Source organism: Rhincodon typus, chromosome 1 (genome assembly GCF_021869965.1).
Source record: "Rhincodon typus isolate 14 chromosome 1, sRhiTyp1.1, whole genome shotgun sequence".
Lineage (NCBI taxonomy): Eukaryota > Metazoa > Chordata > Chondrichthyes > Orectolobiformes > Rhincodontidae > Rhincodon > Rhincodon typus.
This window is the reverse complement of record NC_063332.1, coordinates 47,157,649-47,171,659: the sequence shown is the minus strand read 5'-3', so window position 1 is coordinate 47,171,659 and position 14,011 is coordinate 47,157,649. Positions and strand designations below refer to the sequence as shown.

Sequence of the window (14,011 nt, the reverse complement as noted above, 5' to 3'; positions counted from 1 at the left end):
TTTTCCTGAAAGCAACTAATAGTCCTGGGGATCGGTGCTTTTGAGATTCTTAACTTGGTGGTCGACTGGTGCACTGTAGTTAATCCCCTTTTAGTAATAGCAGTCAAACGTTGCTGAATAAAGAGGTGGACAGGCAAGAGATAGACGAGCTGCAGTGACAATTTTCCTGTCTTACTACCAGAATCTTCTAATATAAAAGCAAAATACTGCAACTGAAAGTCTGAAATAAAAACAAAATGCAGGGGAAACTCAGCACGTCTGGCAGCATCTGTGGAGAGAGAAACAGTGTTCATGTTTTGAGTTGGATATCGCTTCTTCAGAACTGAAAAGGGTGTGTAAAATTGTGTTTTTATGCTGTTGATGGAAGGGGTGGAGGAGCAAGTGGAACAGATGGTGAGTGCCCAAAGCAAAAGTCAAAGGGTGTACTTTTGGTGGTAAAGGAGCGATAAAGATATAAAGTAGCTGTGAAAGTGAGTCTGCTCTGCTGAGAGTAAAGCTTATGAAACACAAACAAGACACAAAGTAATTAAAATGAAGAATAACAGCCAGGCCCTGAAGTTATTGAACACAATGTTGAGTCCTAGAGGCTGTAGGGAAAATGAGATTTTGTTCCTCCAGCTAAGTATTGAGCTGCTAACATGAAGCAAGATGGTTTACTGCATTTTCTTTTTTATTTTGTATTGTTCTTTCTCGCCTGTGTTTTTCTGACTTCCCACACCTCTCCCCCTCAACCTTCCTAATAATCATCTTCACTGAACATGCTGGGTTCTGCAATACAGCTTGAAAAATGTCTGCTGTCCTGTGGTACCCTGACCAGCTATTCTTCATCGTTTGTGAGTGCTACTGGGGTTTTACAGCTTTGGAAGACATTAAAACTGCTTGCCCAATGTATCTTCCATGAAGAAAAATTGGACAGTCATCAGGAACAGACACTGGTCAACTATTTTCCCTCTACAACTTGAGAGAATGGTCCCTCTAGTGGAGAAGGACATAACTGTTGGTCATTAATACAAGATAGTCACCAAGAAGTGCAACAGGGAATTTAGAAGAAACTGGAATGTGGAACTCACGCCCACATAGGGGTTGGTGGAAGTGAATGGAACCCAAGCACTTAAGGGGCAGTTTGACAAATACTTGAGGGAAAAGGAAATGGAGGAATCATGGTAAATTTAGATAAGAGAGGGAGGAGACTCGAGTGGAGTATAAACTCCATGGAACCCGCAGCCTAAATGGTCTGTTTCTATGTTGTATATCTTACGTAAATGTAAACCTGGGAATGTTAAGGTTGCTTCAGCCCAAAATTTTAGGGAAAACTATCCAAAACGCCTTCAAGTGAGACTTATTTCTTTATGCATACAACACTGAACAATCAATTTGCTTCAGCAATTTAAAATATGATTAACATACCGGAATTATCTGCATGAAGTCATGTCCAAAGTAGAAGGACTGTTTTTTAAGAATTCTTTTGAATCTTGTAAATGCTTAAAATCACTTTAAAATTACTGCCAGTGAATCACTATCACCTTTGCAAGAAATAAGTGCAGTCTTTTGGTACAAGTCAAATGAATACAATTGGATTTGTTCTCTAAATGTTGATTATCTTTTAAACAATATTGATCATTGGTATGATATTAATCTGCTCCATTAGGTTTTCAATCCATGACTTGTTTCTGGATGGTGCTCATTCCTAGTGCATTCTGTGTAAGTTGTCCAAAAGTGTGGCCAAACTGATATTTGTATCCTTGAAGTAAATCAGAACAGGATCATCGTTTGCATTACAGTTACAAGTGCTTATGTCTATTACCTTGTATTTTAGAAATGCATTAAACAGTTCAACCAATAAAGTATAAATAAAATGATACAACTGCTCCAACTCAATCAGGGTCCAATGAACAATTAAAAAGTAATTTTATTTTACTTCTACTAAATTTGTACCACATTTTATTAAGAATTTATATAGACGAGAGCAATATGACGTATTTAGAAAAGCAAAATGCTGTGGTTGCTGGAGATACCCAGCAGACCTGGCTGAACCTAAAATAAATGAAATGTTTCAGGTCTTGCCCCTTTCCTGCATTTTCCAGCATTTTCTGTTGATAAAGACATATTGAGAACTTGGCATAGAAATAAAATGCTGACATGACTCAGCAGGCCAGACTAGCTTTTGTAGAGAGAAACAGATTTCATGCTTGAGATCAAGGTGGCCTTTCATCAGAGCTGAGACAACTTGAGAACTTGGTCATTGAGTCAGCCCTAAAACACTACTTAATGATCCTGAGAGCACAACCGACTCAACAACAAGAATAAAAATATCGATCTATCTTTACTGGTGCAACATTTAGTTGATCAGTGCTCATGGATTGTGCTGCCATGAGGCTTGGGACTTGCAGGTCCTGTCCTGTACTGCTGAAAGACTGTGCCCTTAGACTTACTGTCTCCACCTTAAGTGTCCTGCATCAACCTCTCGGCCTAACCTAAGAATGACTATTGTCTCACTATCTGAAATTCTGGTGACCTCTGTTATATACAGACTCATAGGTAAAGCTGATTCTTTGTAACACAGAGATAACAAGGTGTAGAGCTGGATGAACACAGCAGGACAGGCAGCATCAGAGAGCAGGAAAGCTGAAAATCTACTATCTCTTTGTAACACAGTTGCCTCTGCAGGTTAGTCTTATACATCATCATGTCATTAACATATGCTCTGTCATAAGTTCTGTCATAAATCAATGTCGGGACAAATACGTTTAAAAATAATGTCAAAACTGGGGAAAGTCACACTGCTGAGGTAGAAACTTCCAGGTTTGGGGTTAAGAAGGATAGAAGATTGCAAAGAGCTTTAATTTGTGTTTATAGCAATCCCATAGACTTCATTGCATTTAACTTTGGTGAATTTAAATTACAAAGACAGTTGGAACATGTGATTTGGAATAAATCTTTAACAGGAATCCTATCACTGGATCAGTATTTGGATGTTTAAGGTAAATGTTGCCTGAGAGATGAAGATGACAATATGAATGACACTTGGGACTTCAAAGCATTTGTCAATAATCATTGAGTGCTACAGTTCCGTCGTTTCTTCCAGGTGTTCAATATAAACTAAATCTGCCATCTTGTTATAGTATGGCAATCAAATATTTCCAAATAAACGAAAACAAAGTTACATGAGTGACAAAGGTATCAAACACCAATAGAATGTTTTTTTATTTACTCGTAGGACGTGAGCATCACTGGCTAGCTAGCTGGCTACACTTGAAAAGGTGAGCTGCCTCTTGATCTGCTGCAATCCATGTGCTAGATCCACAGCACTCTTTGGGAGGGAGTTCCAGTGACGATAAAGGAACAGAGATAATTTCCAAATCAGGATGGTGAATGGCTTGGCGGGTAACTTGCAGATGGTGGTGTTCCCATGTATCTGTTGCCCTTATCCATCTAGATGGAAGTGGTTGTGGGTTTGGAAAGTGCTGTCTCAGGATCTTTGGAGAATTTCTGCAGTGCAGCCTACAGATAGTACACGCTGCTGCTACTGAGCATCAGTGCATCCATAAACAATCACTGGGCTGCTTTGACATGTTTGGTGTCAAATTCCTGTGGCTGCATCAAGGTCAGAAAAGTGGCGTAAGGCAAGGGGATTGGCTGCTTAGGAACCAGTTTTAGGGACTGAGAGATTAGTACCAGGAGGGAGACAGTGCGCAAAGTCCTTATTTTTGTGGTTTGCAGTTTGTTCGCAAAAGAAAGAGAGAAAGATAAATCTGATTTGTTGAGTAAGGGGTAAGATTGAGTAATTTGTTCCTAGTTTATTTTTGTAGTTGATATGGTTCACAATGGCAGGAGAACCCAGCTCAGTGGAATGCTCCTGCTGCAATATATGGGAATTCAGGGGCACTTCCAGTCTCCACGGTGACCACGTACATAGGAAGTGTGTTCAGCTGCAGCTCCTGGTTGGCCACATGGGGCCTATCAGAGACCAAAGGGGCAACCTGTGTGCAGAGCCAGTGGATGCAATTGAAGTTTTAAATAAATATTTCTCACCTGTATTCATAGAAGAGAAAGACATTTTAGCTGGAGATTTCATAGTTGGGACAGTGAGGTTCTAGAGCATGGTAAGATTAATAAGGAGGAGGTATTAGATATTTTAATGGTATAAAGGTGCATAAATCCCCAGGGCCTGATAAGACACATCCCAGGCTGCTATGGGAGGCAAGGGAGGAGATTGCTGGTGGCCCTGGTAGCGATATTTAGTAGATATTTAGTATTTCTCTGGCTACAGGCGAAGTGCTAGACAACTGGCAGATAGCTAATGTGGTTCTTTTGTTCAAGAAGGGCAGCAGGGATAGACCAGGTAACTCTAGTCCAGTTAGTCTGACATCCAGGGAAATTATTGGAAGAAGTTTTGAAGGACAGGATTAATCAACAGTTGGAAAGGCAGGGATTGATTAGTTAGCACGGATTTGTTGGAGGGAGATCTTGTCTGACTAATCTAATTGAGTTTAGTTTAAAAAAGGTGATTAAATATATTGATGAAGGTAATGCAATTGATGTAATTTACATGGGCTTTAGTAAAGCCTTTGACAAGATACCACATTCAAGGATGGTCCAAAAGGTAAGGGCCCATGGGAATCCAAGGCAAGTCGGCAAATTGGATCCAAAACTGGCTTACAAATAGGAGGCAAAGGGTGATGGTGGAGGGTTGTTTTTGTTATTGGAAGCTTGTGACCAGCAATGTACCACAGGAATTGGTGCTGGGACCCCTGCTGTTTGTTAAGTACATAGCGATGTAGAAGGTATAATTACTAATTTTGCAGATGACATGAAAATTGGTGGTGGTTTTGATGGTGAGGATGATCTCAAGCCGCAGATTGATATTGATCGGGCAGAAGAATGGCGGATGCAATTTAATTCTGATAAGTGAGAGGTAATGCATTTTGGGAGGTCTAATGAGGGAAGGATATACACAATGAATGGTATATCCCTAGGGAGTATGGAGGAACAACGGGACCTTGGTGTACAAGTTCATAGATCCATGAAGATATCAGCTCAGGTCAATAAGAGTGCTGAAGACATACAGGATGCTTTCCCCTGTATTCTACACCCTGGCTAATGAAGGCAAGTCTTGTTACAATTTTATAAAACATTGGTTAGGCCACAGATGGAATACTGTGTGCAGTTCTGGTTGCTACACTATCAGAAGGACAGGATTGCACTGAAGAGGGTACAGAGGAGATTCACCAGGATGTTGCCTGTGATGAAAAGTCTCAGTTATGAGGAGAGACTGGATAGGCTGGGTTTGTTTTCCTTGGAGCAGAGGAGGCTGAGGGGGGATCTGATTGAGGTATACACAATTACAACAGGCATAGATAGGATAGATCATGAGAACCTTTTCACCATGGCTGACGTGTCTGAGGCTACAGGCATAGGTTTAAGGTGAGCAGCAAGTGGTTTAGACGTCTCTGAGGAAATGTTTTTTTCATCCAGAGGGTAGTAGAAATTTAGAATGTACTGACTGAGAGGATGCAGGTATCCTCACAACATTTAAGAAGCAGCTGGACAAGCATTTAAAATGCCAGGGCATAGATGACAATGGACCAGGCGCAGGTAAATGGGATTAGTATAGTTTGGTGTTTGTTGGTCACCATAGACCCAGTGGGCTGAAGAACCTGTTTCTATGCTGTATTACTATGTGTTGGAACTGCACTTGTTCAGACAAGTGGGGAACATTCCATCACACTCTTGTCTTGTGTCTTGTAGATGGTGGACAGACTTTAACAAATCGTAAGGTGGGTATCTCATTGTAGGATTCCTACCCTCTGACCTGCTCTTGTATCTATTGTATTTATATGGCTAGTCCAGTTCAGATTCTGGTCAATGATAACCCCCAGGATGTTGATAGTGGGGGATTCAGTGATGGTAATGCCATTGAATGTCAAGGTACAGTGGTTAGATTGTCTCTTACTGGAGATGGTCATTGCCTGGCATTTGTGAGGCGCAAATGTTACTTGCCTCTTGTCAACCCAAGCCGGATATTGTCCAGATCTTGTTGGATTTGGACCTGGACTGCTTTTGCATCTGAGGAGTTGAGAATAGTGCTTAATATTGTGCAAAAGTTAAAATAGTTGCAAGTTAATATTAAGAATGGTTGTCCCATAGAATTGTCTAATGAAGAAAGCATTTGTGGAATAAGTTATTGTGGAACTTGAATAAGTGAACTGTGCACCATCTAAGCTCACAGTGTTGCTCTACAGCAGAAGTGGTTGAAACTGTCTGGTGTTGCGGCAGGTCTTCCGAGCTGCAATAAGTGCTACCTTATAAGAGTTGACCATCACAATGCAATCATAGTCTGATGAGAGGAAGGCTGCCACAGTACCAGGGAAAGATAGTGGTGAAGAGTATAAATGGGTCCCTCATGACAGACTGGTACAAAAGGTGAAATCACATGGTATCAGGGTGAGCTGGCAAGATAGATACAGAACTGGCTTAGTCATAGGAGACAGAGTGTAGTTCTGGAAGGATGCTTTTCGGAATGGAGGGTTGTGACTAGTGGTGTTCCAAAGGGATCAGCACTGGGACCTCTGCTGTTTATGATCTACATAAAAGATTTGGAGGAAAACGTAGCTGATCTAATTAGTAAGTTTTTGCACAAATCAAAGTTTGGTGGAGTTGCAGATAGTGAGGAGGATTCTCAGAGAATACAGCAGGGTATATATCAGTTGGAGGCATGGGAAGAAAACTGGCAGATGGAGTTTAATCCGGACAAATGTGAGGTGATGCATTTTGGAAGGTCACATAGAGGTGGAAATTGTACAGTGAATGGCAGAACCCTTAGGAGTATTGATATGCAGAGGGATCTGGGTGTGCAGGTCCACAGATCACTGAAAGTGACAGCACAGGTAGGTAAGATAGTAAAAAAGGCCTATGGCATGCTTGTCTTCATTGGAAGGGGCATTGAATATAAGAATAGACAAGCTATGCTGCAGCTTTACAGAACTTTAGTTAGTCCACACTTGGAATATTACATACAGTTCTGGTCACCACATTACCAGAAGGATATGGATGCTTTGGAGAGGGTACAGTAAAGGTTTACCAGGATGTTGCATGGTATGGGGGATTTTAGCTATGAAGAAAGGTTGGATAGACTTGGTTTGTTTTCACTGGAACACAGGAGGTTGAGGGGCAACCTGATAGAAGTTTATAAGATTGTGAACAGCATGGATCGAGTTGAAAGTATGAGACTTTTCCCCAGGGTGCAGGGGTCAATTACTAGGGGACACAGGTTCAAGGTGTGGGGGGCAAGTTTATAACAGATGTGCAAGGCAGGTTTTTCACACAAAGGGTGGTGATTGCCTGGAACACATTGCTGGAAAAAGTGGTGGAAGCAGACATAATAGCAGCATTCAAGAAGCACCTGAACGAATACAAGAATAGGAAGGGAATAGAGGGACACAAATCCTGTAAGCGTAGACAGTTTTAATATGGAAGGGCAAAATGTGTTGGCGCAGGCTTAGAGGGCCAAAGGGTCTGTTCCTGTGTTATATTGTTCTTGTTGGGTGCAAGAGACAATCAAATGCATATCTGGAAAAAGGATCTTGGAATATGTTGAAAAGATTGGCACAGAGCTCAGAGTTATCAACGAATGTGTGTTCCAATAGAATTCTTCTAACAAACAATAACATTCTGTTTGTTGGCATTCCTTTCTGTACTTCATGCTAAACAGTAAAATGTGGATTCACATTTGACATGCTTAGGTTCTTCCTTCATAATAACTCAAAGAATTGCGGATGCTGTAAATCAGGAACAAAAACAGAAGTTGTTGGAAAAGCTCAGCAGGTCTAGTAGCAGCTGTGAAGAAAAATGAGAGTTAACCTTTTGGGTCTGGTGTCCCTTCCTCAGAACTGACCCAAATTGTTAACTCTCATTTTTCTTCACAGATGCTACCAGACCTGCTGAGCTTTCCCAGCAATTTCTGATTTAGTTTATGTTCTTCCTTCAGTTTGACTGGGCTGGATTATATGGGGCTGTATGGTTGGCGGGTGAATGCACCAACAATCCTGACAGCTGCCCTGCAGCTATTTGTCATGGATAAATAAATCCAGCTCATTACATAGTACAGTGTGGCCTGTGGAGGTGAAGCTATACCTTTTTCCAAAGTTCTCAACTTAGGGCATGTCAACCCCATGGGGTCCAATAAAAAGTTTCAAAGGATCTGACATCACACATCTACTGTATTGTGGCTTCTCTCAATACTATGAATCAGGCAAAATTAGGTCAAGGGCTTAAAGTTTGTTGTCAATTTTTTTGTGTATTTCAACTTGTAAAATCTTTGTTGCTTTTATTTAATTCACTGGAATTATTTAATAATGCACTATCGTATATGGTAGATATCCTAACTTCATAGTCCTGCATTTGCCCCACCTTCCTTAATAACTTGGCTTAACATACATCTATTAAGCAATCAACCTCAGTTTTAAAATTAACAATTGATGTTGCAACAATTGCCATTTGCAGGAAAGAGTTCCAAATTTCTACCAGGTTTTGTGCAAATGTGTTTCCTGAATTTCCTCCTAAAGTGACCTGACAAAGTTGCCAGTACCAGACTCCACAAACAGTGGAAATAGTTCCTCTCAATTATTCTACCGACACCCCTTAATTTATTGAAACTCTGGTCAAATTATCCCTTTCTAAATTCAAGACAATACAAACTCTTGCAATTAACACTTGAAATTAAGGTATCATGCTGGGGACTAGAATTGTAATAATCCCGAGTTATACCTGGTATATGGCCCGTATATTGAGGCATCATTCCCATTTCTGAAGGATAAACATCAGTAATCCTGGGTAGAGTTTCATTCTCTTTTACAGAGTTCTCAGTTGGAATTGATGCAGATTTTGTCTTATTAAGTATTTGGTCGAATTCAATCAATGCATAATTAGTCAGGGCAGGATAGCTGGTTCCAAGCAGAAATCGAGCTCGGGGTACATGCCCTTTGTACCCTGTGAAACAAAATGAACAGCTTTAAAATCAGCTCACCAAAAGATGGTAGTAAAGTCAGCAATCAATGTGCAAACTAATCAATTGGAAAACTAAGTACCATGTGGCAGACTGTTTAAATCATATATGGAAACAGAAAGTGTTGGAGAAACTCAGCAGGTCTGGCAGCATTTGCTTTGAAGAGGAGTCATAGAAACATAGAAGCTAGGAGCAGGAGGAGGCTATTCAGCCCTTTGAGCCTGCTCCACCATTCTTCACACTCATGGCTGATCATCCAACGCGATAGCCTAATCCTGCTTTCACCCCATAACCTTTGATCCCATTCGCCCCAAGTGCTATATCTAGTCGCCTTTTGAATACATTCAATGTTCTGGCATCAACTACTTCCTGTGGTAATGAATTCCACAGGCTCACCACTCTTTGGGTGAAGAAACATCTCCTCATCTCCATTCTAAATCGTCTACCCAAATCCTCAGACTGTGACTCTTGGTTCTGGATACACCCACCATTGGAAACATCCTCCCTGCATATATAGTCAAAGGGCGGCTCAGTGGCTAGCACTGCTGCCTCACCGTGCTAGGGACCTGCGTTCAATTCTACCCTCGGGTGACCCTCTGTGTGGAGTTTGCACATTCTCCCCATGTCTGGGTGGGTTTTCTCTGGTTTCCTCCCACAGTCTAAAGATGTGCAGGCTGGGTGGATTGGCCATGGATGTTTAGATTAGGTGGGTTATAGGGGGATGGCTCTGGGTGGGATGCTCTGAGGGTCGGTGTGGACTTGTTGGGCCAAAAGGGCCTATTTCCACACCGCAAGGATTCTATGGATCTATGCTGTCTAGTCCTGTTAGAATTTTATAAGTCTCTATGAGACCCCTCACCATCCCCATTTGTCCCAACTTCAGCGAAAACAATCCTAACCTAGTCAACAACAAAAACAAAGTTGCTGGAAAAGCTCAGCAGGTCTGGCAGATCTGTGAAGGAAAAAACAGAGTTAACATTTTGGGTCCAGTGACCCTTCCTCAGAACTGATGGTGGCTGGGAAAACATCAGTTTATATACAGAAAAAGGGGAGGGGATAGGGAAGGGAGTAAACGATAGGATAGAGCCTAAAGAAAAAGAAGAGCAGTTGGACAGACAAAGAGTTGATAATGATCAGGCTGGGAGGGTGAATAGTTGTTAATGGGAACTATCAGTGACTAATAACAGGTAGTGTGTAATGGCAGGCTATGTGGTAACAAGACCTGGTGTGTGGGGTAGGGGGCTGAGACATGGGAAAGTTTAGGCCCTAAAATTATTGAACTCGATATTGAGTCCGGAGGGCTGCTGGGTCCCCAAGCGGAAAATGAGGTGTTGTTCTTCCAGCTTGCATTGAGCTTCGCGAGAACACTAGAATACTGCAGCAAGCCAGAGACAGACATGTTGGTCAGGGAACAGGGTGGTGTGTTAATCTTTAGTCAATCTTTCCTCATATGTCAGTCCTGCTATCCCCGGAATCAGCCTGGTAAATCTTCGCTGCACTCCCTTGAGAGCAAGAGCATCCTTCCTCAGAAAAGGAAACCAAAACTGTACACAATATTCCAGGTGTGGCCTCACCAAGGCCCTGTATAACAACAGCACATCCCTGCTCCTGTACTCGAAACCTCTCACAATGAAGCCAACATACCATTTGCCTTCTTTACCGCCTGCTGCACCTACATGCTTACCTTCAGTGACTGGTGCACAAGGACACCCAGGTCCCACTGCACACTCCCCTCTCCCAATTTACAGCCATTCAGGTCGTAATCTGCCTTCTTGTTTTTGCTTCGAAAGCGAATAACCTCACATTTATCCAAATTAAACTGCATCTGCCATTGATTTGCCCACTCACCAAATTTGTCCAGATCATGCTGTAGGATCTCTGCATCCTCATCACAGTTCATCCTCCCACCTAACTTGGTATCATCTGCAAACTTGGAGATGTTACATTTTGTTCCTTCATCCAAATCATTAATATATACTGTGAATAGCTGGGGTCCCAGCACCGATCCCTGTGGCACCCCACTAGTTACTGCCTACCAATTTGAAAAGGATCCATTAATTCCTACTCTTTCCTCTCTGCCAACTAGTTTTCTATCCGTCTCAATATACACTTCCCCCAACCACATACACTTTAATCTTGCTTAATAATCTCTCATGCACGACTTTGTCAAATGCTTTCTGAAATTCCAAATATACTACATCCACTAGCTCCCCCTTGTCAACTCCACTAGTTACATCTTCATTGAATTCCAACAGATTCATCAAGCATGATTTCTCCTTCATAAATCCATGCTGACTCTGTCTGATCCTGCCACAGCTTTCTAAATTCTCCACTATAAAGTCCTTGATAATGGATTCGAGAATTTTCCCCACTACTGATGTTAGGACTATTGTCTATAATTTCCTGTTTTCTCACTGTCTCCCTTTTTGAATATTGGAGTGACATTAGCTACCCTCCAATTTGCAGGGACTATTCCAGACTCTATAGAATCCTGGAAGATGACCACCAATGCATCCACTATTTCTAGAACCAGTTCCTTAAGTACCCTGGGATGTAGATTATCAGGTTCTGGGGATTTATCTGCCTTCAATTACATTAATTTTTCCAGCACCATTTCTGTACTAATATTAATCTCCCTCAATTCTTCCCTGTCGCTAAATCTTGCATTGTCCAACATTTCTGGTATCTGATTTGTGTACTTTTTTGTGAAGACAGAACCAAAGTATGTATCCAGTTGCTCAGCCATTTCTTCGTCCCCTATTATACATTCCCCAGTTTCAGTCTGTAGGGGACCTGCATTTGTCTTCACCAATCTCTTTCTTTTCATGTACCTATAGAAATTGTTAGCGTCAGTCTTTATGTTCCTTGCAAGCTTACTTTCATACTGTATTCTCCCATTCTTAATCAATCCCTTAGCCCTTCTTTGCTGAATTCTAAACTGCTCCCAATCCCCAGACATATTATTTTTCTTGGCCAATCTGTATGCTTTTCCCTTGGATCAGATACTATCTCTAATTTCCTTTGTAAGCCATGGATTGACCCTCTTACCCATTTTACCTTTGAGCTAGACAGGTATAAACAGTTGTTGCAGTTCCCCCATGCGTTCCTTGAATGTTTGCCATTGCTTATCCACTGTCATCCCTTTAAGTAACTCTCCCCAATCCATCATTGAGTCATCAGTGAGCGCAGGTCCAACAACACTCAAAAACCTTAACACCATCCAGGTCAAAGCAGCCTGCTTGATTGGCACCACATCTAACAATGTCAACCAGCAATGCACAGTGACAGAAGTATGCAAGATGCACTACAGTAATTTACCAAAACTCCTCAGACAACATCTTCCAAGCCTACAAACTCTACCACCTAGAATGACAAGGTCAGCAGATGCATGGAATCTCCACCAAGTGCAAGTTCCACTCCAACCCACTCACTATCCTGTCTTAGAAAAATATTAGCGTTTTTTCCCTGTTATTGAGTCAAAATTTGGGAACACACTTCCCAACAGCACAGTGGGTGCACCTACACTTCAAAGACTACTATGGTTCATGATCACCATTTCCAGCATATGAGGGATGAACAATAAATTTTGGCCCAGGTAGTGATACCCATATCCAGTCAATGAATAAAAAAACATTGGTGGAAGATGTAGCCAGGTGGAGAGGCTGCATTAACTGGGAAGATGTCAACACTTCTCAGCTGGGTTTCCATTAAGGCCCTGATTTCAGTCATCCAGAATAAGTGTATAGATAGCAGGGTTTTTATTCTTGAATCATTGAGATTCTGAAGGGCGATGCAGAGGAGAATGGTGAGAGCTCAGTTGCAGAATGTACAAGGTCAGCAGTGGAAAGGGTGAGTCCTAAGGGAAGCAGATTCTGCACAAGGAGCAGAAAGGTCAATCAGGGAGGGAGATGGAACAGTTATGGCTGTTGCTCATAATGAGCCAGTCAGAGGATGCTAAGAAAGGCACAAAAGGGATCAATATAATTTTAAAACAGGGAGCAAAGTCTGGGACAAAAGTTCTGGATGGATAAGGGGCACTGGGAGAAGGAATGGGGAAAGTGGAAGGAGGCATGATCAGAGAAGCGAGGGAGATATGAACAATAACAAGAAAAGAAGTTTAAAAAACAGCAAAAGTGGAAATACATTTATGCTGCCAGACCTGCTGAGCTTTTCCAGCAACTTTGTTTTTGTTCCTGATTTATAGCATCCGCAGTTCTTTCGGTTTTTAATACATTTTTGGGCTTGTGCTTGGAGCGGCAACCAAAAATCACATCTGGATTGATAAGGAGATCACAAGTTTTTGTTTTAGTTACATAAACATGAGGAATTAAAAATGGATGTTATCTACCTGGACTTCAAGAAGGCCTTTGACAAGGTGCCACACAGGAGGGTCATGAGTAAGATAAGGGCCCATGGTGTTAGAGGCAAGGTACTAGCATGGATAGAAGATTGGCTGTCTGGCAGAAAGGAGAGAGTGGGGCTAAAAAGGATCTTTCTCAGGATGGCAGCCGGTGACAAGTGGTGTTCCACAAGGGTCAGTGTTGGGACCATAACTTTTTACTTTATGCATTAATGATCTAGATGAAGGGACTGAGGGCATTCTGGCTAATTTTGCAGATGATACAAAGATAGGTAGAGGGACAGGTAGTATTGAGGATGCAGGGAGGCTGCAGGAGGATTTGGACAGGTTAGCAGAGTGGGCAAAGAAGTGGTAGATGGAGTACAACATGGGAAAGTGCGAGGTCATGCATTTTGGTAACAAGAATAGAAGCATGGACTATTTTCTAAATGGGGAGAATACTCAGAAGTTTGAAGTGCAAAGAGACTTGGGAGTTCTAGTCCAGGATTCTCTCAAGGTAAACCTGCAGGTTGAGTCAGTAGTTAGGAAAACAAATGCAACTTTAACATAGAACATAGAACATAGAACATTACAGCGCAGTACAGGCCCTTCGGCCCTCGATGTTGCGCCGACCTGTGAAACCAATCTGAAGCCCATCTAACCTAAAC

At 41.8% G+C, this 14,011-nt stretch overlaps 1 protein-coding gene across 2 annotated transcripts in view; it reads right to left on the bottom strand.

Annotated features, from left to right (window-relative positions):
* The window catches only part of fam166b (family with sequence similarity 166 member B), a 59,835-nt gene that overhangs the window by 4,865 nt on the left and 40,959 nt on the right, over window positions 1-14,011 (bottom strand). The window contains exons 5-6 of one of the 2 annotated variants that reach the window (XR_007261480.1): window positions 8,767-8,988; window positions 1,408-1,741 (exon numbers count right to left, since the gene is read on the bottom strand). Coding sequence is in view for 1 of the 2 variants with exons in the window: in XM_048593728.1 (XP_048449685.1) it covers window positions 1,653-1,741; window positions 8,767-8,988 (311 nt within the window). In the remaining variant the exon portion in view is untranslated. Of the gene's footprint in view, window positions 1-1,327; window positions 1,742-8,766; window positions 8,989-14,011 lie in introns of those variants that run through there. The other variant, XM_048593728.1, reaches the window with a different exon arrangement.